The sequence below is a fragment of the Varanus komodoensis genome, unplaced genomic scaffold (assembly GCF_004798865.1).
Source record: "Varanus komodoensis strain SLA01 unplaced genomic scaffold, ASM479886v1 scaffold18_3, whole genome shotgun sequence".
NCBI classification, from domain to species: Eukaryota; Metazoa; Chordata; class Lepidosauria; order Squamata; family Varanidae; genus Varanus; species Varanus komodoensis.
Window position 1 is genome coordinate 10,724,701 of NW_025335549.1, and position 25,029 is coordinate 10,749,729.

General features: G+C 49.0%; 1 protein-coding gene across 2 annotated transcripts; it reads left to right on the forward strand.

The window, feature by feature from the left end:
• The first annotated feature begins 129 nt into the window (after window positions 1–129).
• MPP1 (MAGUK p55 scaffold protein 1) lies at window positions 130–24,819 on the forward strand. Of its 2 annotated transcripts, XM_044427235.1 has the most exons (12): window positions 131–404; window positions 13,530–13,673; window positions 14,620–14,698; window positions 16,222–16,307; window positions 17,225–17,293; window positions 19,464–19,660; window positions 20,452–20,558; window positions 21,285–21,365; window positions 21,480–21,560; window positions 21,959–22,161; window positions 23,010–23,084; window positions 23,591–24,819. In XM_044427235.1, the coding sequence occupies exons 1-12, from the start codon at window positions 303–305 to the stop codon at window positions 23,765–23,767; spliced, it is 1,401 nt and encodes a 466-aa protein (XP_044283170.1). In that variant the 5' UTR covers window positions 131–302; the 3' UTR covers window positions 23,768–24,819. The 2 variants fall into 2 exon arrangements, with proteins under 2 accessions (XP_044283171.1, XP_044283170.1); XM_044427236.1 differs by lacking the exon at window positions 21,285–21,365 and having other exon boundaries at window positions 130–404.
• Window positions 24,820–25,029: the final 210 nt, after the last annotated feature.

Genomic DNA, 25,029 nt, shown 5'->3' on the forward strand with positions numbered 1-25,029 from the left:
GCAGGAGCGGCGCTCCCTCCTTGGCCACACCCGGCGGGCGGGCCCAGCCCGGACAGCCCTCCCGCCCTCCCCCCGGTCTCTTCTCCGACGGCGGGCGCCTCCCCGGCCCTTTCTCTGCGGGACTCCGCGGGCGGCGCACGCGAAGGGGCTGCTCGGGCGCCGCGCCGGTGGCTGCGGCGGGGACGCGTCCTGCTCCGACCGGCGGACCCGACGCCTGCGGGAAGCGCGCCGCCGAGCCGCGCCGCGCCGCGCCGCACCGCACCGGCCGGGGGCGTCGAGCCTGCGGCTGACCCGGCGCCACCATGACGCTCAAGTCGGGCCGGAGCGACAGCGTGAGCAGCATGAGGACGGCGCTCTCCGACCTGTACCTGGAGCACCTGCTGCAGAACAGGCCCAAGGCCGAGGTGACGGGCGGCTCGCGGGGGGGGGGGCGCGGGAGGCGCGGCCGCTCGCTTCTCGCTCGCTCGCTCGCGGCCGCGGGAAGACTATGCGCTCGCCGCCTTCCCTCCGCTCGCGCCTCCAGCGATGGGCGGCTTATTACCACCGGACCTCCTTCCTGCATGTGCCCGTTTCGTTTACCCAGCCTTTCCCCCCTCCCGCTTCTAAGGCGGCTTACTCCCCCCCCCATTTATTCTCACAACAACCCTTAGGGGTAGGTTGGGGCGAAAGTCATTGACTGGCCCAAAGCCACCCCAGGAGCTTCACTGCCGAGCGGATCTCCCAAATCCGGTCCCGTGCTCCAAGCGCTACGTCATGCCGGCTCTCGGGCCCATGCTAATTTATGGAAATAGTGCAGCGAGTGGCGCGTTGGAGGAAACCATTGGAACCCACAAGCAATCGCTCCAGGCGGACCTGGAGTTTCTAGCTGTTTCCCCGAGGGATGCTCGAGGCTGCAGCCCCAGGTGCGCTTGCTCGAGAGGCACCCCTCCTCCGGAGCATCATAAGGCTCGGCTCTGTTGAAGTTTGCGCGGGGTTGCAGCGGGGTTGCAGCGCCTGTGAGACTTGGGCTCTTTGCATGCTGTCAGGTCAGTGCTATCGAGATCATGGAAAGGAGTCCCGTGATTTGATGTCGGAGCTGCAGTGTGCGAAGCGCCAGGGCATCTGTGGCAGCCGGTGGACAGGATTGCCTGTGAACGATGAGTAACGCTCAGAGCTTCTTGCTGGGAAATTCACTGCTCTTTCCTGCTTGTCTTGGTGCCGTGCAGGGTGGCTGAGAGGCGGGCATCCTCCTCCGTGCATTATCTCATTATCATCATTTATCCCCCACTTTTCTTCCTCTTGCAAGGAACCAGGGGTAGCTTACAAGGTTCTCCTCCTGTCCGGTTTATTCAACAACAGCCCTATGAGGTAGGCTACCACGGGAGTCTGTGGCTGGCCCAGAGTTGCTCACTGAGGTTCGTAGCTGAGTGGAGACTAGAACCCGCATCTTCTGAGTCCCACTTCCGCCCCGCTAAGCACTGCACCACACCGAGTCTCAGCAGCGTGAATTCGGCGTCGAAGAAACAGAAACTAGCTTTGTCCAGTCCCTTTGTTTGCCTGATCCAGTATTATTGAGGCTGACTGGGAGGCAGAAGTTTCCTGTAGCTCTTCCTGAAGAGGCCGGGATCAAACCTGGGGCCCTCTGCATGCAGAATGCCTGTTCTTCTGAGCCACTGCTCACGCCGACCCCTTCTTTTGCAGTGGACAACCCTTTTGGTTTCACTCTTAGGACGAAAATGCAAAAAAGGCTCTTGCTTATGCCAGTGCTTTGAGGCTCCACAAGAAAAGCTTATTAGGGTGGCAGCTTCCAATTCTCCAGAGGAGCTATTTGGGAACCAGTGGGAAATGAAGAGATTTGGCTGTGACCCTTGCTTGCTTTTAATTTATTTGTTTGCTTCAAAGGAAGCCTCGATTCTCCTCCTCAGCTGTTTTGGCCTAACAGCCCTGTGAGATACTCTGAAAGCTACCCACTGTGCAGAGTGGTGTAGGCAGATGTAGCCCAGTACTCTAACCACTAGTCCACCACTGCCATTATTTACCAGAGAAGCTTACCCTGTAGCAGGAGTACTGGGTTCTTCGAAATACTGCATTGATGGAATGATTTAGAGCAGATGGTAACATCAGTCAGTTGTGGAAACGATATGTAGCTTCTTGTATGGTACTTGGCATAGACTCAGCTAGCAACAGAGACCTTTGCAGCCTCTCCCATGCAAAGACTACAGCGAGGGGCAGATCTGTGGGAACACAGTGAGTTTGGCACACAGGAAACACATGTTGCATTGGGTCATCATGTCCGGTTTACAAATTGTGCTAGTCACTTTCACAGGTTGCATTCCTGAAGAATTACTAGAAAAGGCAGTGCTTATTTTTCTTGCATTTCTCCCAGTGCAGCAGTTAGACTCTGGACTTATGCGAAGGACTCTTTAGATGGCAATTTACTCCCAAACGTAGCAATTCATTCCCCTTGCTGTGCTGGAGGATGCTCCTGCTCTTTCTTCTGAGTGGGCCTCCTGAGTGAGTTTTGCACCGATGGTGTGGATGTGCTTTCTGGGGTTGTTATGGCAAGCGCTTGTGCAAAGGAGCAAGACTGGTTAAGGCAGAGGACAAGTTGCTCCTCTCCCCGTTTCCCTCTGTTGCTTTCTTGCCATGCTGCAAGCTGATTCCAGCATGAAAAAGACATGCATTGAGGCCGTGGTGCTGCATGGCCAGGCAGACTGCCTGCTGGGCTCGGAGCTAGGCTTCCAGTGCTTAGCAGAGAGGAAGCTGGCTCAGGTTTTCCTGCGGATTTGCATCTGGTCAGAACTGGCAGAAGCCGCTGTCGCTTGTGCTGATTCAGCTGCAGAGCGATCCGGTTCAGGGGAAGTGGCGATAGAGAGCTACATGCAGATTGCTTTATGCCAAGCGTTTATCCACCTCACCCAGTTTTAGCTACTCCGATTGGTAGCTACTCTGTCTCCAGAGTTTTTCCCATCCCTGAGCCTTTGGATTGGCAATGCTGGAGACTTTCTACATGCCCAGTAGATGCTCCATGACTGAGCTGTGGCCCCTTCCCATCTTGTGCAACTCAAATGGTCACGGGACTGGTCTGGGGGCAACTCCCCTATGAGGCAAGGCTAGAGCGCTGCAGAGAAGTGGTGAGAAAGAGGTGGGAGGACGCGGCTTAGGCGTAACTAACTGTGGTTCGCGTGGCGAAAGCAGATAGGGAAAGAGGCTTTCTTCTCTCTCTTTCATAGTGTTGGAACCTGGGGTCATTGCATCAAGCTGAATGGTTGGAGATCTGAGGCTGATGAAAGGGGGTACAGTGCCTAGCTAAGCGATGGAATTTGCTCACACCAGATGTAGTTTGCCCACCAGTTTGGAAGGCTTTAAAAGGAGACAACCCAACCTGTTGACGAGACGGCTGTCCCTGGCTGCCAGTCCTGAAGGCAACTGGAAACTGGGCTGACCTCTGTGCTGCTTGTAGGCTTTGCAGAGGGAGGTGGCCGGCCAGCGTGGGAATAGACGCCCACTAGGCCAGCCTTAGAATCTGCTCTGCAGAGAGTCTTCTTACGTTCTCATGGTATGAAGCAGGTCTCTCGGGCCTCCTCCTCCTTCAGTGGGGTGCTTGCGGAACGGCACCTCTGACACCAAATCACAGAACTCCTTTCTGTGCTCTCAATAGCATCGACTTGGCAATATCCAAAGAGATGCTGAAGCAGTTTCAAACCAGAGTTACAATGCAAAAGGCATTTAGATAGGAAAGTACCAAGGAGGGAAAGAGAGGGTTCTTCCTGTCCATTTCTCCCACCGAGCCCTGCAGATGCTTTTCCAGTTAGAAAGAAACTGCTTTTACATTAAAATGAATACTTTGGGAGATGATCCAGTTACAAATCTCCTGTATAATAGGCTTTATCATTTTGGACTGTTTTTGGAAGTGTGTCCCTGCCTGCTCTGTCTTTCCTTGAGGTACATATTCCCAGCTTCTTCAGACTTGCATCATATGAATTGGCATCTGCACGGTGTTTTAGTTTGTCACTCTTTAGAGTGTTTTGTACCTTTTCTGAGTTGTGCATGAAATAAGCATGTCCAGGCTTGCAGGCAGTACTGCAACAGAGAGATAGCTTTGCTGTCACTGTGGTTCAGTTAGTCATTTCTCACGCCTGGAACTCCTTCTAATGTGCAGCAGTTATAGGACTGCTTGGTACTTGGTCTGACTCCCATGGGCTGCGTTCAACTGGCTGTTTGTTCCACAGGAGCAGCTGAACTGCTTGCTGTATGTTGATGCCATCCACATGGTGCAAGAGCCAAATTTAAACACGGCTCAGACGTTCCAGTTGGCAGTGATGCAGGGTGGAAATTTTTCAGGAGAAAATACCCACTAGTATATTTTTCCATGGAAAGCTTTCCACTGATTTATAACAACACTGTATTGGTAACATAGTGAATAAACACCACTGAGAGTCAATGTGGCCTGCTGGCTGAGACTGGGAGATTTGGGTTCTGGGCTTCATTTGGTCATGAGATCCACTGGATGAGTTTGAGCCAATCCCTGATTCTCTGTTTAACCTACTTCACAGGGTTGGTAATAGGATAGAAATGGAGAGGAGAACACTGTCAGCCGGCTTAGGTTCCTTGCAAAAGGAAGTTGGGATACAAATGTAATTTAATAATAATTGTAATACTATAAGTCAGCTGAAGAACTGGAATTAGTAAATTTAAAATCAGAGTTGTACCTTGCTTAGGAAGCACATACAGTTACTCATGTAGCTCTTCCACCATGGTAAACAATAGCAGTGCCTTCATTTTGATCCTTAAGATCAAATAAATGTAAAACAGGTATATGCTATTGAATTGTCAGATTTTAGATTTTACAAGTATCCCAATAAAAACAATTCTACCAACTGCCTCCTTCCCATCAAATATTTGAATTCAGTTATTTCTGGCTGTTTGAAGAAATGTTTTCAGGTGTTTTGGTTTTCCCCAGGAAAAAACTGAAGCAGGAAATTCTGTAAACTTTCTCTGCCAGTTGCAGGCAGAAACATGCTAAATTTTGCTTTTCCAAATGATACCATGCTTAAGCAGTAAAACTGAAGGAGGTCACCAGGAGCAGTTAGAGTGTCTTTCAGGTCATCAAGCAGCAACGGCTTTCTCTGATTGACCAAAGATGGCTTTGCTCCTTGGTCTTTCTCATGATTAGGACAAACTCACCTCTCTCACTGTGGTTCTCCTAAGATGTGTTGGATCGACTATATTGGAAAGTTGCAATCTTCACATATTTGGGCGGGCACCAGGTTGGGGAAGGGTGGTCTACATCGTCCCGGCACTGTCTTGCTTCTTCCTGAACTACTTTTCTGACTGCATGTGTTGAGTTTCCTTTCTGGAGTCCAGCCTGTTTCTTCACTGGCACAATCCTGATGGAGGCCCAGTTGTCATCATGATGCTCAGTCTACTCCTGGGTTCTGCTCATTCTGATTACAGGATAATGGCTTGCTTTCCCATCCAGAAATAAATTCATTTTGCACATCTTTGTCCGTACAAAACTAGCACATCAAGAAGCAAGCCGACAGATTTTTGTTAAGTCCCTTCTGAGCCACAAAACATAATGGGTGGGCGTGAACTGGTCAATAGTATTCAACATCACCTACTTTGCAGGGTTCTTAGGAGGACAAAAGGGGGAAACAATCATGCGGACTCTGCTTCTTGGCTGTCCTGGTGAGATGAATAGGCAACAGTAGCACAGGGGAAACCGCTCACTAGAACCGGGAAAGTTCTTCCCTTCCCTCCCAGTCAGATGCTCTTCCGAGAAGCTGGCATGACCTTTGGGCCAGAAGGGTGGCTTTAGATGGAGTTAATGACTTGGAAATGAACATTTCTGTTAATGTTTGAGCCAATTAATGTTCTGCTTTGCATGCTACATGCAGCTCTGGGGAGAGGGGAGTGTGTGTGATTATTTCCTTTCAAAGGCATTTCCTTCTGGCAAAGAGAATATTCTGTCAAAGTCCCGAACCAGTTCCAGAATGGAAAGAGCAAGGCTGCCTTGTCTGCAGGTCAGGCCTCAGCATTCCAGTCTTGGAACAGTGGGCAAGCTGGGTGCTTTTCTTCTCCCAGGGGGGGCTGTGGAACCTCTTTCAGGCCAGGGACTGAATTCCCTGTCGGCAGAAAGGGCCAAGGGCAAAATGGGAAGCACTGAAATTAACCTAAACGTGACCCTGACATATTTGAGCTTCAGCTCTTCTTGCCAGTAACGAAGCCTCAGCAGAGGCAGTTCAGCCTTTTAGAATGGAGGAGATACTGAAAAGGTAAATATCCCTCCCCGCACTCCGCAAAACCCAAACCAGGCAACAACCAACCCTCTTTTTAAAAGCCCAGAAAGGGCTGTGGCCAATAGCCTGTAGCCTCACAGAATGCTGGTCCCCTGTGGAAAGAAAACATGGAAAAGCCGAAGATGGCGGAATGGAAGGCCCCGTTCAGAGGGAATGAAAGCAGAAGGAATAAGTTGCAACATTTTGTTGTAGGCTAGTGCAGGTTCTCCTCTTTCTTCTGGGAATCACTTGTGAGAATTTATGGGGAAGTTCTGTATGATGACTAAGGTTTGTCTCGTCATATGTGGCAAATAAGACCATGGGCACGCACTATCTCCTCCACCTCTCCACTGCGCTTGTGCAGTGTGAGTCCACGGAACCTGATGCCCAGAAGTGTCAGCAGAGGCCTCCTAGCCTATCTTCAGCTTGGGCCACCTTCCCTATCCTGGTGTCCTCCAATGTTTCAGACTTCAGCACCCAGGATCCTGGGCCATTGGCCCTGCTGGAGCTGGCGCTGATGGGAACTGAAGCCCAAAACATCTGTTTGGCACTGAGACAGAGAAGACTGGCCCGGCGTTTCCCTGGACGCAGCAGGATACTTCTGACCGACTGGACCTGCAGTTACTCCTAGCTCCCAGAGTCAGTAACTGATCCCCTGCTGCTGAATTCTGCTGAGCTGGCATGAAAGTCCCATGCTTCGACTTTCCGTGAGGCTTGTGACCTCCAACAGATGTTTCCTCTCTTCCAAATATAATTGGGTGTCGGGCATTGACAGAATGAGCTGCCACTTTCTTGAGCCTCAGGTAACACTGGAGAAAGTACCTCGAGCTATTATGGCATTATCAGATTTCTAAGCCTCCAGTGAAGGATACCTATCCACCCTAGGACTAGCTTCTGGAAGGACCTTGTCAGGTCAAAGACTCAACCATATATAAGGCCAAAAAGCTTCCCCACCACCTGTGCAGAGTGCAAACTGGGAGTGTGTTCAGATTTTATTTATTTTACTTTTCACCCTCCCAGTCACCCACATTCTCTGGATGGTGTGCGTTAGATTTAAAACATGAAATATAAACAACAAAACAGTGGATAAAAAACACATACTCAGTCCAAGTTAAAATCAATGCAAACCATCAAAACCCTCCAGTACATAAACTGGAGTAATACTGCCAGCAGTAAAAGTGCCCTGATCTAAAAGCACTAAAAACAGCTCTTAAAATGCCTGGGAGAGGGAAAAAGTTTGCCTGGTGCTGAAAGGACCATAATGTAGGCACTGGTGGAACCTGTCCAGGGAGAGTGTGCCACAGATGGGGGCCACTGCTGAAAAGACCCTGCCTGACATCCCTTGTGGGGACAGCTAGAGGACCGCCTCCATTATCAGTGGTTAGAGATGGAGAAACTGCCCCGCCTGATCTTACCATCCTTTACCTGGATTGGGTTTTGTCCTTCTGAGCAAATGCTGGGATTTGGTGGAGAAATGTAAAACTGGCTGAATGATCTCCTGGGTTCCGAGCTTCCTCTGTTGTGGCGAGGACAAGTCAGCAGGGCTGGACAAAGAATTTGGCTGAATCCTTTGTGTTTCACTTGCAGTGTTGTGCAGCCATTTTGCTTTACCTCAGAGGTTTTGTACCTGTTAGCAGGCTTCTGTGACTGCACACATATAAGGCCTTGACACTCTGCACACCTGACAGCCCCTGTAAACATCTTCAGGTCTGTGCACTCTCCAAATGTCAGGCTAAGTTTGAGCATGTCAGCACAACAGGAAGCATCCTTGACTCTTGCTCTTGTCTGTGGGGCCAGAAACCAGGAACCACAATCTTAGAACAGTTATTGCCCAGGTATGGTCTTAGCCGATAGTTTTTCCCGGTCAGCAGAAGCCAATCTGGGTGTGTCAAGAGCCCAGGAGACTTGCTGACTCTGGATTAGGCTACCTGTTCCCTTACTACTCTCCTGGCTGTCCCTTTGCTGGCCCAGGTGTGGACTTTCACGTCAGCAGTGTCTGACTCTGCGAATTGCTCTCTATGGCTTATGGGTTGCACTGGGGCATCATGGAAATTCTAGATGAGCAAGCATGCAGGTATGACTGGCCAGGTGCTACAGCTGCTTGGCTACCAAGCCCACCAGCCCTGCAGGGAATGCCTTTGAATTCTTGGTTCAAGCCCTCACTGCCTCTGACTTATCCCTTTTTAATGGCAGGAGAAACAAAGGCTGGGTCGAGGTGGCCGCTGGGGACAATCCTGACTGGGCAACCTTTATGCAAGTGCCTGGAATGTGCTGCATGCCAGGGAAATCTTTGCTGAGCCTGGAAATCTGCCACTGAGCTGGTCATGGGCTATTTCAAGGAAAGGAAAAGAAGCGATAAGAGACGAAGCAAGGCTGAGTCAGCTCTCCTGACGGGCACTTTGAACTCAAGCCCGGGTTTCTGGCAGTGTCTTTTCTGGATGAGGCAATGAGGAGCAAAGTCAGGGAGCACTGATTCAGTGCGTTGCAACACACTGTGGTAGCCGTCGGCCCTGCTGCCGCTTCCTCCCCCCCCCCCCCTTTCTCTTCTCTCCTCCACTTCTTTGAAGCTTCCTCCTAGCCAGGCACCTCGTCTTTCACAGTAAGACTGCAAGGAGGACTCTGCTGGATCAGGCCAACCTTCAAGCATACTTTTCACAGTATCTGATGCACAGGAGGCAGCAGTGGCATTAAGTATTGGCCCTCCAAGTAGCTGCTAGCCATGAGTAGATTGTACATTTCAGTCATTTGCACAATCTCCGTTCCAGCCAAGTGACTGCCGCACCACGTGGCTTTTCTTTTAGGCTGCAATCCAGCGCATGTTTAGATGGGGAAAAGTACTGGAACTCCCAATATGCCTCCCCATGCACAGGATCCCACCCTCTGGCTTCTATTCTGATTTTATCAGCCATGGAAGCTGTTCTACACTGAAGCAAAATCTAGGGTGTGGTGTGTTTACAACCCGGCACTGAGTAATGGGAAGAACCAAAATGCCACAAAAGATTGTGCAAGTGTTCAAGTCCTCCAGAACTTCCTCAGGGGAGGCCGATTTTAAAAAATATACCTGATCTTGCCATTTCGAGCCTGAGCCTGTGGTGCCACCATTTCAAAATGGTGACTGCAGACTGACTAGAGTCACTGGAAGGTGTTGTGGCTTTTGGATAACACCTGCTGGCACAAAGACACAATGGCTGACACCGTTTCTGAAAACACACATGCTGGTTGTTACTCAGATCTGTGCGTTGCCTCGGCTGAGGTCCAAGCCCCTGCACTTACACGGAGTCATCTCCACTGGTTCATCTAGTCCTGTATGGTCTACTTTGGAGTAGCTTTCCAGAGCATCCTGCAGAAGTCAGGGCAGGCCCCTGCTTCCATCAGCTTCTTTCATCGGGTACGGAGCTGGATGCTCAGTCTGCAAGGTCCTTTCTGTACTGCTGAGTTATGTCCCTTCTCCAAAGTTTCCTGATGCCTGTGCAGGCTCTTCTTGGATGTTCAAGCTGCCCGATTCTTTTTTTCTAGACAAAATGCGCCAACTAGATGATGCAGTAAAACCAGGAGGCTGCTATCTAGTCAGGAACATCTGGGTTTCTTTGTGTTAGCTTGGCATGGCTCCAGTTCTGAGTGCGCCTGTGTGTTCGCCAAATCAGACTCAAGGCAGGAAATCTGGCAGTCCGATCTCCTATTTTTTAACCTAAAAGCAGCTGCATAGGGCCTGTGTGGGGGGCTCATAATCTGATCAGAGAAGCCCCCCTAGGAAAGGGAATATCACTGTCTGCTGGATGGTTGCATTTTGTTGCTGCTTATTTGACTTATTCTTGGAATTTTTTTTTTTAAACTTTGCTGTTTCTGCTAGTGTTTGGCAGTAATCCCACAAGTTCTGTGTAGTCTCTTGAAATTTTTTGCATCCTCCAAATATTTTGAATTTCAGCTCCCATTGTCTTTAGCGAGCAGGAATCATAGGGCTTCTATTCCAGAACTTCTGGAGAGCACAGGGCTGAGCAAGGCTTTTCTACTGCAACATGCAGGCTTTTTACATTGAGTCTGTTCAAGGTTCTTCTTGGGAGCTGGTTGACTCAGCTTTTCTCAGATGGTATAGGCAGCTGAGCTTGGCATTGAATCCGTGTTTTGTGCAAAGTCAGATGACAAGCATTTAGATTTTTAAAAATAACAATGTTCAGATTTTCTTGTATAGTTTACTTTTTTAAGGTACTGGGAAATGTTGACTCTCCTTGCCTTTCTGTTCTCTTTTTTCTTTTAATGGTCCTGTGAATACAGCTCTGACTTTCGTGTGCGTTGAATGCCCAGTGACAGCATGGTTGCTGCCCCCACCCCAAACAAGGCTTTAGGCATTAGCTCTATGCACACTTACTTAAGAGTAAGCTCTGCTGGACTCATTGGAACTTAATTCTGAACAGATATGAATTGGATAGTGCTGATAGCTTAGATTCATGAGGACTGTATCTCCCCTGCAGCTAGGTTTGCAACCCAGGGTCAAAGTCCTGGGCGCCACAAGCCCTCATCCACAAGGCAAAGTGGCTTTCGACCAGAGCACAGCAGGGGATCATGGAAGCGGCAAGCAGGCCCCGGGTCAGTGCCTGGCCTCACCTGGGCCTGCTGAAGTCCACCTGGGCTGCTTCTGGTTGTTGAAGCATCTTTTCTTCTTAGCTTTAAAAACATTTTAAAAGTGGGGGCAAATGGCTGGGTATGTACATGTGAACATACTGATTTTATTTATGTTTACTTGTAAAATAGATTCTCTCTTCCAATAACAAAATGCTTATTTATTTATTTATTTTGGAATGTTTGTATGCCGTCCCATTCTCATAAGCCTCGGGATGGCTTCCAACATCATAAATAAATACATATACAAATAGATACATATATCTGTTTTCTTGTAAGGAAATCTCTTTAGCATCTGGACAGCGGAAAGCAAATTCTGTTTCATTCCTGCTGTCATGATGGCGCCTTGTTTCAACTTAAATTTATAATGGGAAACTGAAAAAGCTCAGGCTATTTCATTTTAACTGAGTCGCTAAGAAACTTATTTGTATTTATTCATGCATTGTATTTGTATCCTCTGTTTTTTCCTCTTTTATGGAACTTAAGGCAGCTGACACGACCTTCCTCCTCTTTTCTATTTCATCCTCACAACAATAGCCCTGTGAGGTTGGCTAAGCCGAGAGTCTGTGAGTGGTCCAAAGGCACCCAGTAAGCTTTATGGCTGCGTGGGGACTTGCATCTCCCAAATTCCAGTCCAACACTAATCACTACTCTCTGCTGCCTCTGGAACATATGAGGAACATAGGTTGTAAGGCATGGACAGCACAGAATGTTGGAGTTGGCATGGGAAAGAGAAATGTTAGTTGTGTACTTTGGATTCGCAGTAATGCACAGCATAATCTGAAGCCTTCTCCCTACCACTGTTCAAGAGTGTGGAGTCCAGGGCATAAACCCACCTAGCTGCACCATTGCATATTAGTGAATGGATCCTCCATGCTCAGATGCAATCTACTGTTGGATCCTGGAAAGCAGTTAACTATCTCTATACTGCTGGTGTGTGAGTTTCCATAAGTTTCATGCAAGCTACCATTGATTTACACTAAATGAATCTCACCTTGATTCAACAAGAATTGCCCGATGTTCCTAAAACTCTTTAAAGGCCTGGACTAGCATGGATTGATTTTATTTTATTTTATTTTATTTTATTATTTTATTTTATTTTTTTGAGAGAGAGTCTGGTACCATTTTAGCAGCAACAGGAAAGAGGCAGGTCCCTCGACAGTTTGGCGTCAGCCCATGAGCTAATGATAAACTACCTTTCCATCTTGAGGTTAAGATGGAAAACAGTCAACATTGTTCAGATACGCTCCATTTTGTTTCGCTTTGTTTTGAACCAGCTTGCAGGCTGAAAATGGCCTTGGGATGAGATAAGGTTTTCCAGTAGCTGACTAGGAATCTCTCCTGCCTGTTACTTATTTGTGTATGTGTGCTCTTGAGCAAGCTAAATTGTTCCTTTCATTGTGTCTTTTGTCTGCTCCTAAGAGATAAGCACCGACTTGATTGATGAGAGGTGTTCTTTGGGTTGCAGCTTGGGCATTGGAGCTGCTTTGGGGGTGATCACTGGACCAAAACAGAAGCACTTTTGGGAATCTCTCAGCTGATCCCTTGATGTTTTCATTCATACCTATAAAGCAGCTATAGGGGGAGCTACCAAAGTTGATCAGAGAGGCGATGCATGGATAAACGATGTGTCGGTGAACCATTCTCCTTGTTCCGCTTCCCTCCCATCCAAACTCCCTATTAGCCCCATAGCAATCATGTGTGGAACCTCCTCAGTTCCCAAAATGAAAAACCCAGCCATCCCATCTGCTGTGCCCTCTGTGTTTTAACTCGCTTCCTCGCTCAACTATTTGCTCATGAGACTGGGACAGTGGTAGTTTTCTGGTGACCTGGGATGATTACAGCGGAGAAAGTCTGTTTCGAAACCGGATCAAGTGCAGGCCTGTTTCTCTTGAGAAGATCTCTGCTGCCAGTGGTTGGCATCTTGCACGCACAAGTTGTGTGGCCGGAGCCCCTTTTAGCCTACTTAGGATTTCAGCTTTCATGTGGTCTCTTAAACAGTACATTTCTGGCTTGCTTGGATGTAAGCACAGTGTTAGAATATTGAAAGCCAGATTAAATGTGGCCCCTTCCAACTTGGTGATTCTAGATTTGGAGGGAAATGCAAGGTGTCCGAAGCCTGTTGGACAGGTTTGGCCTAGGCACGTAGGTAAGTTATTATATGTGGTCAGGTTGCCATGGAAACATAATAGTGGGCTTAATGGCTGGCCTTATCTATAGCCTGGAAAAACCTCTTCCCCCTGAGCTGGGAGGCAATGGCTCACACACACAGAGCAGTAGAGCCATGGAAATCCACTTTAAGTGATTAAGTCTGGATCCAACCCAGTGTAAGTGAGGAATCTGTGTAAGGAAACAGTGGTTTAAAATAAGAGGGGAAAGGAGTTGATATACAGTTGGGCTTGAATGCTGGAGATGTTTTAGGATGCTGGCTTCTTAGATGCTCTTGAAGAAACAAGGATCCATCAGCAACCAGTGATTCATGTGGTGTTCAGGATCCGGCCACTGCTGCTAAGAGTGCAACACGGGTTCAAGGGAAAGGCACTGCATTGCTGGCGAAAGCTTCCAGCTTAGCATGGCTTCTGGGAAACTAAGATGTGCCGGGCCTTTTGGCCACTGCTCCTAAATCTGGGTTTGGCTTCTTTGCCCTCACAGGCTGCCCCGTGCTCAGTGAATGCAGTGACGGAGGACATTTACACCAACGGCTCGGCCACACTGGGCTCCCCGGCCCACGCAAATGGCCGGGAGGTGCGGAAAATGAGGTTCATCCAGTTTGAGAAGGTCACAGAGGAGCCCATGGTGAGCTGCTGGGAGAGAGGGCATTAACCTCAGTGGCTGCAGGTACAGGAGAAAATAGGCTTTTTGTGGGCAGGCTCCTGAGGCGAATGAGACAAAAGGGAGAAAGACCAGGGCAGCCTTCGGTCCCATTGTCCCGGATTGTTTGCTTTCCGGAGGGCCGATTCTTCAAAGGATGCACAGCTCTGCCCATTCGGCCCTCTGGTGCAGATGAACGGTTAGCTCATTTGTTTCAGTGCGGCCATGCACTGCTCTGATTCCGACCAGGACCAGCCCTAGCGTGGCACTCCAGGAAGGGTACGTTAAGCTCCCCACAGTTTTGCCCCCAGATGCCGTCCCTTTGTGGGGAGGGGGAATTAAAAAAGGGCAAAAGCAAATGTCCATTGATTCCAATGAAGGCACCTAATTGTTGTTGTTGTTTAACCTCCTCCTTCCTGTGTTTGTGTGCAATTTGGGGATGACTGGTGGGTGTGGGGGAGAACTTAAATACTCCCCAGCAGAACCGATGGTTCCAGTCAGGCTGGGGCTGAGTGCACTGACACTGCAACCGTCCACCACAGAAAGCTTAGCTGTGCATCCTATGAAGTACCTTCAATATGGAACGCAAGGCAGGATCTGATGCTCCCTTCCAATTTTCTTGTGGATGGGGCTTCCAGGGCAGCCTTCCATGATCTGCTGCCCTCCATGTTCCAGACTACAACTCCCAGGATTCTTGGCAGTTGGCCATGCTGGCTGGGGCTGTGTGGAGTGGAAATCCAAAACGTTTAGAGGGCACTGGGCTGGGGAAGGCTGAGCAAGTGAGCATTATCAGGCAGCTTTGACCAGTCCAGGCAGGATAGAGTCCTGCCCAGGGTCTGTCGCAGTGCCGAGGCAGAGCAGGAGGGGCTCTGCAGAGCAGAGGACCCTCTTGTCCTGCCATCTCGGTCCAACTTGTCGCTGTCTGTTCCAGGGCATTACGCTGAAGCTGAATGAGAAGAAGAGCTGCATGGTGGCCAGGATCCTCCACGGGGGCATGATTCACAGGCAAGGTAAAGAGCAGAAACTGGGCTGGGGAAAGGACTTTCCTCGCAGCAGTCCCCTCTCCCATCACACCTTGTTGTCCCCGTCCTCGTCCCAGAATCTGATGACACGTTGGTGCTCGTGGCTGACTCTCTCTTCGCTTTTAGGGCAACTATGGGATGCCACCTTTATCTTTACAATGGAGTTGTTTTAGGGACTGGGGGAAGAGACAGGTTGGATGAGGTAGTGATGTCAAAGCAGGTCAGTGCAGAAACTTCCAGGTGTGCTAGATTGCAAAGTCCATCTTTCCCGACAAGGGCCAATGGCCATTCTGGCTGGGGATGGTGGGAGCTGATGTCCAAGCACATCTGGAGGGCTGGGGAAGGCTTTGGATGGAATTAGGTTGCCTTGCTTGCAGCCAGGGGCAAAGGTTTGCCTCAAAGGATGAGCCAAAACACCTCAACTGTGCGTGATGTAGAAGTCTAGGCGCAAAGCAGTCCCAACGCATTTGGAGCTTAAGCCAGTCTTCCCTAAGCCTGTCCCTACCGACAACAGATCCTGCCATCCCCCACAAGGGCTGATGGGCAAGCTGGTTGGGGATGATAGGACTTGCAGGAGGGCAATAAATTATGGAAAATTGCCATTTGCACGCTTCATGGGCAGGCGGAAAAAACGTGAGTTAGCTTCATCGGCTGAATAACGTGCCATCTGTGTGAGTCACAGCCTAATGTATCTCAGCTGTCGCAATTAGTGATGCATTTTTTTAACACCGCACAAGCCTATTTATTTATTTATTTGTTAGCTGTAAAGCTCCTACCTCTGTTTCTTTCCATAGCGCTGAAAGTAGAGAAGGGGGATGCAGAAGATGTGCCCCCCCCCCGTGTAGGACTGTAATTCCCATCCATCTTTGTTATACTGGCAAGAGCTAATGGGAATTGCAGTCCATCCGGATCTGGAGTGTCATGTATTCCTCATCACTGGTATAGGAGGAGAGGACTCTTCCAGAGGTTTGGGGAGGGTCAGGAAGTGAACATTCTTGGGAATCCGAGTCACTGCTCTCTTGGCATCAACACCGTATCTGTAATAAGGTGATAATAATAGCAATTGTGAGAATCCCTCAGCTAATATTTGTGAAATGCTTTGCATGCCAAGGTGCAAATTGGCCTTCTGAATTTTTTTTCCAGACTTATATAAGCCAGATTCTGGGGTGCTGACTAAGTGGCTCCCCGCACTGCCACCACTGCCTGCCTGTGTTCCTCACATTTGACCTTTTAGGGTTGCTTGCTCGTGACCAGGAAGCTAAGCACTGTCACCCGAAGTAGTGTCACCTGGTGGGATGCTAAAATGGGAGCTTCAGTGCTTCTGCCAATGCAGGCCGGGATACCTTGCAAGCTGCGTGGCCAGGAACAGCCTGGCCACCAGAACATGCATTGCTAAGGGTGAGGGTTAGACCTGGAGTCAGATCCACAGCCGCTGCTTCACCTTCTCCGCTGTTGCTGGCACTGCCGAGCAGAGCCTGCCCAACCTCATTAGTCCGTGTTTTCCCTGGCAGGCTCCCTTCACGTGGGGGATGAGATCCTAGAAATCAATGGGAAAAGTGTTGCCAACCACTCTGTAGACCAGCTGCAGAAGATACTGGTAGGTACGGGGTCAAGGGAGGAGGGGATTGGTACGGTCTTCCAGGGGGCAGAAATCTGGTGTAACTTCCTTTCTCTTGCAGTCCGACTGTGGGACCTCAAGGGCTGCATTCTGTTTCCGCTCAGAGGCTGTATTCCCTTGGTGGGCAGGGCCAAAGGCATGGAGGAGGGGTGTCCCAAAATGCAAAATAAACATATTGTTGCTTAAAGCTCTTACTGCCATTGACTAAGCCTTGGGAGTGCTCAAAGCAGCACGACTGGAGAGCAGGGAAGGAATCTACTAGATAAAATTCTCCCCTTAACCCGAGTGGGGCAGGGGGGAAAGAATGGAATTTGGATCGTGGAAACAGTGGAAGGGGTGGGATGAGGCCCTCTTTCCCCAGGGATGCTGTTCCAAGTAAAATCAGGGGCTCTGCCCCCACAGCTGTTTTTAAAGAAATGGGAATTGTGGCTTTCTGGAAGCACTTCTCATTGCTCTGACATCATCTCCTGCGGCCCCAAAGAGACCAGGGTCTATTAATTCTCCCCCCCAGTTTTGCACCACTAGCACTGGGTTCGTGACAATTTGGAGAGGGTGAAGGGAAAGCTACGTAAGGCTTTGAAACTGGCTCCTGTTGGATCTTCCCTGAGTTCACAAGTCGGTCTTCTCCAAGCTTTGGGAGCTCTGTAGGGCACTGCGTTTGTGGGATTTTGCAAACAGCCCCGAGCTCCTAACTGTATTCTCAGTGGGGGCAGCTGAACTAAAAGAGGTTGGGATCCCAGTCCTGTGGCTGAGGTCTAGGGTACAGCCTTTCCCAACCCGGTGCTCCAGATGTGTTGACTACAACCCGAACATCTGCAGCGGCCCATGGCATTGGAAGGCTGGAAGCTGCTTCCTGCTCCAAGTGCTGATTCTCTCTCTTTCCTTTTATCCACTAGAAAGAAACCAAGGGAACGGTCTCCCTAAAGGTCATTCCCAACCAGCAGAGCCGCATTCCCGCACTCCAGGTAGGTGGAGTTTCCACCGTCAGAACTGTCTTAGTGGGGTTGCCATGGTCTTTATGGGAGCCTCTGAAAACTATGTCAGAAAACTGTGCCTTTGAGCCCAATTTCTGCGCCAAAGACGATTCTGTCAATGGGAGTTAAACTGGATACAGATCTCCTTCCTTCCTTCCTTCCTTCCTTCCTTCCTTCCTTCCTTCCTTCCTTCCATCCATCCATCCATCCATCCATCCATCCTTCCTCTGCTTAGACCTGAGGAAGACAAAGAATTCTGCAGACCAAGGATACGTGTCTGAGAAGTAGAAATCCCGTTCTTTCCTATGCTTCCCTCCCTTCCCCTACCCAGTAATCTTCCATAGTTTAGACTGCTTTAAAAGAAAGTTAGACACCCTGATAGGGAAGACTGGTTCTATTAGCTGTGAAAGATAAATGGAACCTCCAGAGCCAGAAGCAGTGTATCTCTGGATATCCATTTTCTGGAAGAACAGCAGCAACGGAGACCTGTTGACTTCCTTGAGCCACTGCAGTGCCCAGAAACAGTGGCACTGTGCAGCCTCTGTAGGGAAACAGGCTGGTGGACGAAGCAGGCCAGGGCTTTTGAACCTTTTCCGGTGTGTGGGCCAGATTCCGTTCTGGAGGATTTCTCAGCAGCTGCATTCCCGTGGTAGATAGCACAAAGTTACAAAAAAGGCAGGGCAAAAATATCCGCACAGTATACTTCAAAGTGGTTAGTGCCAGTAATAATATCCGTATATAGTGATATCATTTGAAACTTGCAATTATTAAAGTGCTGTGTGTATTCTCTGCTGTAATCCTCACCTACCCCTTTCGTGGCCATTGCAAAGAACGACTTAATTCTGCAGTCGGTGAAAATTATGCAGGGGGCATACCTGGATATTGTTGCTCATCACGTTTCATTTTCAGCCACATTCTGAAACGCTTCCCCCACCCTGGTGCTTCCCACAAGTTCTGGACTACCAGTACGCAGCACTCCTGGACCAGCAGCCATGCTGGCTGGGACTGAGGAGGAACATACAATAGATAATGTGTTAGTTTGCACTTAAAATTGACTATGCATTGCATTTAAAGCATAATTTACTCAGACAATAATTACAAAGTTATTGAATTTACTTTTAAACGATTTTAATTTCATTGATACTTTTATGAACAAACAGAGATACACACATTGTCTCCTATGTTCCTAAGGCACCCAAGTGACTTTAGATCTGTAATGACTTTTAAAAAAGAACTCTATTTTCCATTTCTTTCTCTTCCCTCCCTTCTGGAGCAAAACATCCCCCCATGGCTTCCAAATTTCTAAAATAATACATCTCTAATATACTCATTCATTTGGGCTTGCAGCTGTGAACTTGATGGTGAATACAGTTTTTAGTGACATCAGTGATATCTGTTTGAGTCCTGAGACAATGTAGATAACTTTAATACTTATTCTTCCACAAAAGAAATACTCATAGAGGCCTAAATGCTTTCCCACCCTATGGGAATGCAGGATCCACATGGATTTTGCAGCAAGGAACTTCTTTTCAGTTTCTGCTCACTGGATTTGCCCGGAAAAGTCCATGTGGATCCATCATGTGGGGAAAAAAGGCCAGTAGGATAGCAGAGAGATCGCCCTGCCTTGAAGCTCTGGGTGGCCAGGGGCAAATTTTAACTGATGGATTACTATCCTGCCCAATAGCCAAAGCAGCCTGGCCAAATTACTCTCTTCTCATCTCTGAAGTCCACTTCACAGGGTTGTTATGAAGATAAAATGGGGAAAGTGGTGATGCTTCCTTGAGCAATTTGGGATCAAGGTGGAATTTGAAAGTATAATAAACACACGTCTGCGCTTGTGTGGGGACAGGCTGAGCATTCATTTATGTTCGCACGTGCCCGTGTTGGATAGTGAGGGGAGGGGAGGGAGGGCTCGACTGGCTTAACTATTGTCTTGTTCCCTTCAGCTGCTATTTTTAGGGAGTAAAGGGATCTGCTGATGTGGTGTCAGAGGGAAGCAGGGTAGAGATCGTGGGTTCCTTTCGGGTTCTGCACTCGCCTTCCTCCTCCGATCTGGCTTATTCCCACACCCACAGCCCCTCCTGCATCCACCCCTTGCCCCCCCGCGCAGTGCGAGCGCCAGTGCCGCCCCGTTGACTCCTGGCCTCCCTCTTTGCTGCAGATGTTCATGAGAGCCCAGTTTGACTACAACCCGCAGAAGGACAACCTGATCCCTTGCAAGGAAGCCGGGCTGCAGTTTCGGACCGGGGATGTCATCGAGATCATCAACAAGGATGACAGCAACTGGTGGCAAGGCCGGGTGGAGGGCTCCCCCAACGGATCCGCAGGGCTCATCCCCTCCCTGGAGCTGCAGGAGTGGTACGTCTCGTCTGAGTTGCTGCACTGGCACAGCATCCCTTCCTTCTAGGCTCCCAGCTGAATCTCTTCAGACAAAGGCTGAGTTTTGGTGACAGATTGCAAGCATTATCGGTAGCCTCTTGGTGTCTCGGAACCAGGGTGCTGAAACTGGCATGATGCGGCCTTCTCTTTACATACGATTCAGGATGCTTAACCGAGCCCCTACCTCTCGGGCGTCCGTCAGCTTTTGACTTAGCTTCCCTTTGGGCACAGTGTCCTCCAAACCCTGTGCTCTGTGAGATCACTTGGGAATAAGGCTGAAGACTTGCTGGTACTCAAAGAGTGAAGAGACTCAGAGAGGAAAGTAAATGCTATGCGAAGGGTGTGGTTTTTTACTTGTATCTTTTAAAAAGTGACCCCAGATTTGATGGGGGATTAACTAGAACATTCAAACAATTGAAAATACATTTTGGAAAATTACAAGAACAGCATTCATAAAAGTAATAGAAATAAAATGAGATTAAGAAGTCTGGAAGAGTGAAAGGGGTATTTGCCTCTCTGAAATGGAATCAAAGTAGGCACTGGATGATGATGTTCCAGGAGAACATTGTACCCCTGCTTTAATTCTCCAGGAAACCAACAAACGTATGATCCCCTTCCTGATCCTCACAAGATGGAACTAAGCATTTTGATGAAGCAGTCAATTAGGAAAGCTGTCAATTAGTGACAGAGATGGGACGCATGGATAGGCGTGGGAAAGGAGGGCCCCATCCAGCAAACTCATTGCGACCCACCCTTTTCCCTTCTTGCAGGCGCGTTGCAAGCATGACCCAGGGCAACCCCAGCGAGAACCAGAGCTGCAGCCCGTTCGGAAAGAAGAAGAAATGCAAAGACAAGTACCTGGCGAAGCACAGCTCAAGTGAGCATCTCCTCCACTCCCCCTTTTCACTGGGATGAGGGGGATGGCACAGCTCAGCCCGCTTCACACACGCGCGAGCGTGTCTAGCCTGCACCCGCGTGCTTCGGGGTTTGCGGCTGGTGGTGCTCAGGAGGGCTGGATCTGGTTCAGGGGCTCACCTTGCATGTGCTGAGGCGGCAACTGCCCGCGTGCCACTCCTGGGGGACAGCCTGCCGCTTGCAGTGATCTTAGCACATCCGTTCTTGAGCTGGCGCCCTGCTGCTGTGTTGTGAACCTCATCATCCCCAGCCTGCATGGCTCTGCGAGTGGTAGTCTAATCCGTGGGGAGGAAAGCTGGTTGCGGGAGGCTACTGCGGCAGAACCCTACAACGGTCGTTCTTTTCTTAGCAGCTTGTGACGAGATGGTCCAAGGGATGCCACGAGCCGCTTGGCATGGCTGTTTTCTCCACCATCCTCTTAGGCTTACATGTAGGCTGAATGTGTGCCGAGTATGTTTTACACAGCTTGTTCAAGGGCCATATGAACATGGGTAGCCCTTTTAGTATTTTGCAGTTGCCCTGGGTTAAGTGGTCTTTAATGCCACTTACTAAGCAGCCTGAAGAGGTATGATAAGATCATGACACTTTGTCTCACTGCAAGGCAGCCAGAACCCCAACCTGGACGATGGAACAAGGGGAACGGGCAGTGTGGGGAACCATTCAGTCAAGATTCTTACTTTCCTTGTAGTTTTTGACCAGTTGGATGTGGTGTCTTATGAGGAGGTTGTGAGGCTGCCGGCTTTCAAGAGAAAGACCCTGGTGCTTATAGGTATGATTCATCATCAGAGTCTTCAGAACTTGTAACCATTAAATTAACCTTCGGAAGAGGCAGTGGGGTTTGTGCCAGGCCTCTTTCCATGCATTGCTCTTCCTTTTGGAGCAGGAGCCAGCGGCGTTGGCCGAAGCCACATGAAGAACACGCTGCTCAGCAAGAACCCTGAGAAATTTGGATACCCCATTCCATGTGAGTGAGCCCAGAAACTCTTTCCCACTCTGCTGGGAGGGGGTTGCCGTATTTCCCTCCTGCTTTGGGAAGCTGCCATCTTGAGGCTTTCGCTGTGGCCCTCTCTAGCTGGGGAGGACCACTGTAGGCTGTAACCCATCAGGCAGCCATCAGGGCTGATCCAGAATGGCTTCCCCTTCCATTTCAAGGTTAGGGGATAGCAAAGTTTACAGTGGAACAGTCAATTTCCTGGCTACTGCACTCTCTCCTCCCTCAAGAATGCCCCCTCAGCTTTCTTGAGGGAGGAGCTTTTTGTAAGCCGCCTGGAGACGTTCTGTAGGGGATGGCACAGGAAAGCTTCCCACCGCCACTTCCTTGCAGCAACTCAGCATTGCGTTGTCCGTCCTCCTTTTTTGCAGACACCACCCGGCCCCAGAAGAAAAATGAAGTGGATGGGAAAGACTACCATTTTGTCTCCACAGAAGAAATGACCAGAGACATCGCTGCCAATGAATTCCTGGAGTTCGGGAGTTATCAGGGCAATATGTTCGGCACCAAGTTTGAGACTGTGTGCAAGATTCACCAACAGGACAAGGTTGCCATATTGGACATTGAGCCACAGGTAGGAGAATGAGTCAAAGTTTCTTCTATTTAGGGATAATTATTAAGCTGGGGAGCATCCTTGGATCATTGTCCCATGGCAAAAATGCATCAAATGGAGAAAAGGAACGAGCGATCGCAGATTAGAGAGGAACCATGACCCAAAATCTTTTCTTGGAATCCTTCCACTCCCCGCAAATCCTCAGAAAATGCCTAAAGCATACTTCCCCTGCTTATTTATTGGATTTCTAGCCCACCCCATTAGCCCCATGTCTCCCTTTACCCATTACCAATGATCAGAAGTAACCAGGACTGTAGTCTAGAACAGCCTTTCCCAACCTGCTGACCTTCAGGGGCATTTGGACCATACCTCCCAGAATTCCCACCCAGCAGGGCTATTGACTGGGAATTCTGGGTGTTGGCAGTCCAAACATGCCTGGGAAGCCACAAAGCTGGGGAAGGCTGGATTAGAACATCTGAAGGGCACCAAGTTGTGGGAAGGCAGAACTAGATACACAAAGCTTAATTGCTCGGGAAACTGACCTAAACAAATCGACACTTAAGTCTTTGAGCTAGGTACATTCCCACTCTCTTCTTAGGATTTTTAAAGTCATATTATTTAAAGTAGTTTGAAACTGGTTTAATTATCCTAGATTGTCCCAAAGCTCAATGGAAATTATAGTCCCCTATTAGATGCCTCTGTCAGGAGTTTCTGAAAGAACAAAACCAAACATGACAGATCCCACAGGGCTGTTTTGTCCTAAATATAATCCTGGAACATCCTGGACAGCTCCCTAACAAGACAGACACACAAGCTGCCTTCCTGAGATGAATGGATGTTAAGTGACTCTTTTGCTCCCTATTTGGCAGACTCTGAAGATCATTCATACTGCTGAGTTCTCCCCTTTCATTGTGTTCGTTGCTCCCCCGGACAAGGCTGATCAGGTAGATTCTTTGCTATTTATATTAAAATGCACACAGGGGTGCAAGTGAGCTGTGGGAAAACAAGACAGCTTTGATTTTGTTTTCTCTACCTGTGTGGATGCTCTGAAGGCAGAGCAACTTAGTTCTTCAGTCCACAAATTCATAGCAAACAGACAACTTAGCGCCTGTAGATTGTCTGGATCTTTGCAAAACATGGTTGGTGGCCTTGATTTAATCCAGGGAGATAACATTCAGGATTCCTCACTAAAGTAACTTTCTCTGAAGCAGAAAAGTACATCAGAAAATCATGGAGTCTAGAAAGGGGGAAAATAGGAGGCCGTTTCCATGATTTTTAAAGCCATATATACCACTTATGGCTTTCTAGTTGGCACTGCAAAAGCAGGTTCTACAATTGGCACAGCAATGTTCCCCATATTTACGTAACCCTTGCAAGTCTCTGAGGAGCTTGGGCCAAAGTGATATCCTTGCCTTGCTCATGCCTCATTCTTCCCTCCCCTCTCCTGCAGTCAGAAACTTTGCAGCAGATTCAGAAGGATTCAGAGCTCATCCGGAACCGGTACGCCCACTACTTTGACCTTTCGCTGGTGAACAACGGTGTTGACGAGAGCCTCAAGCAGCTCCAGGAAGCCTTTGAGCGTGCCTGCAGCTCTCCGCAGTGGGTGCCTGTCTCCTGGGTATACTGAGCTGGCCTGGTGCTGGTGGAAGCAACGCCCAGAACTCCCCTCAATTCCGCATGCTGAGGAAACAAAAGGCCATGCCTTTCCCTGCTCATCCAGCACACAAGCCCTCTGCCCTTTTCCTTAGAACAGCTGTTGCTCTGTTGCCGGGATAAGAGTCCTACACTTCCACCTGCACACACAAGAAAATGTGTTTGGGCCTGCATTCATTGTCTGATAGCCCACAGGCTTGCACATTTTGGCAGTGAGGCAGCGAATAAGGATCACTGCTGTGAGGCTTAGGACAGCGTCACAAGCGAGCATAATAGCACCTTCTAGGTGAAAGCCATAAACTCTGAATGTTGAAAAGGGGGCACTGAGCTCTTCCAATGCTATTCTCAGATTAGGTTTAAGAAAATCATTTCTTTGCATCCCTTGGAACAAGGGCGGTCTTATCTTGTGACCTCTCCTTTTAACCCAGTTCATGTTACACATGAAGGGATGCGGCTCTGGGAGTTACACCCGCTTTTCCTGTTGTAGAAGGGACAGGCACAGAGCAAAGAGCAGCCCCAATTCCATGTGTGAAAGGATCACATTTTAAAGGCTACAGACATTTGAGCTCAGAGACAGAAAAGGGTGTGGCTGTGAAGAAGCCAGGGAACCAGCTACCTAGTTTTAAAAGCAGGGGCAGATGATGCCCGGAAGAAACCATCCATAATCAAGATACTGCTTGACTTTTCAAACATCCATGTTGTATGCCAGAATCTTGGCATATTTGCACAAGTTAGGGTAGCTCTGCTGGCAAGATGCAAGAATGCCTCACCAGGATGACTTTAAATCTTTCCCTCTGTCCACAAGCACAACTCTGGAGGGTATTCCTCAAATAACTATCCATATCCAACACAATGTCATTATGAGTAACTAGCAGCAACAACTGGAGCAGCAAACCTGCCAAGGAATTCAAAAAAAGCCTCAAGTTTTTGAGGATACCACCATAAGCGTCAATGGTGTGCAATAGGAACCACTGGTTGAGTCCATACAGGGAAAACAACCAGCAGCAATAAAGTGTGTTAAAATACTGTGTGACTTCCATGGCTTATTGTTCCACACACATCCTGCTCAGTTTAAAAATAAGCTGATGGTGGGTGGGCATTGGATTTGGGCTGTAGCTCCAGAACAGTTGTTCCTAGTTCATGTGTCCTGCCTGCTCCATATTCTGGAGAAATTCAAGCTACATTCTTGGAGCAACATGCCCCTGCTAGTATTTGCACGGAAGCTCGCTGGGGCAG

Bases quoted from the DNA above. Each gene is read 5' to 3' on its own strand.
- MPP1 (XM_044427235.1), top strand. From the start codon at position 303: ATGACGCTCAAGTCGGGCCGGAGCGACAGCGTGAGCAGCATGAGGACG. The intron at 22,162-23,009 runs GTAGGAGAATGA...CCTATTTGGCAG, and splicing joins TATTGGACATTGAGCCACAG to ACTCTGAAGATCATTCATAC. The intron at 23,085-23,590 runs GTAGATTCTTTG...CCTCTCCTGCAG, and splicing joins CCCCGGACAAGGCTGATCAG to TCAGAAACTTTGCAGCAGAT.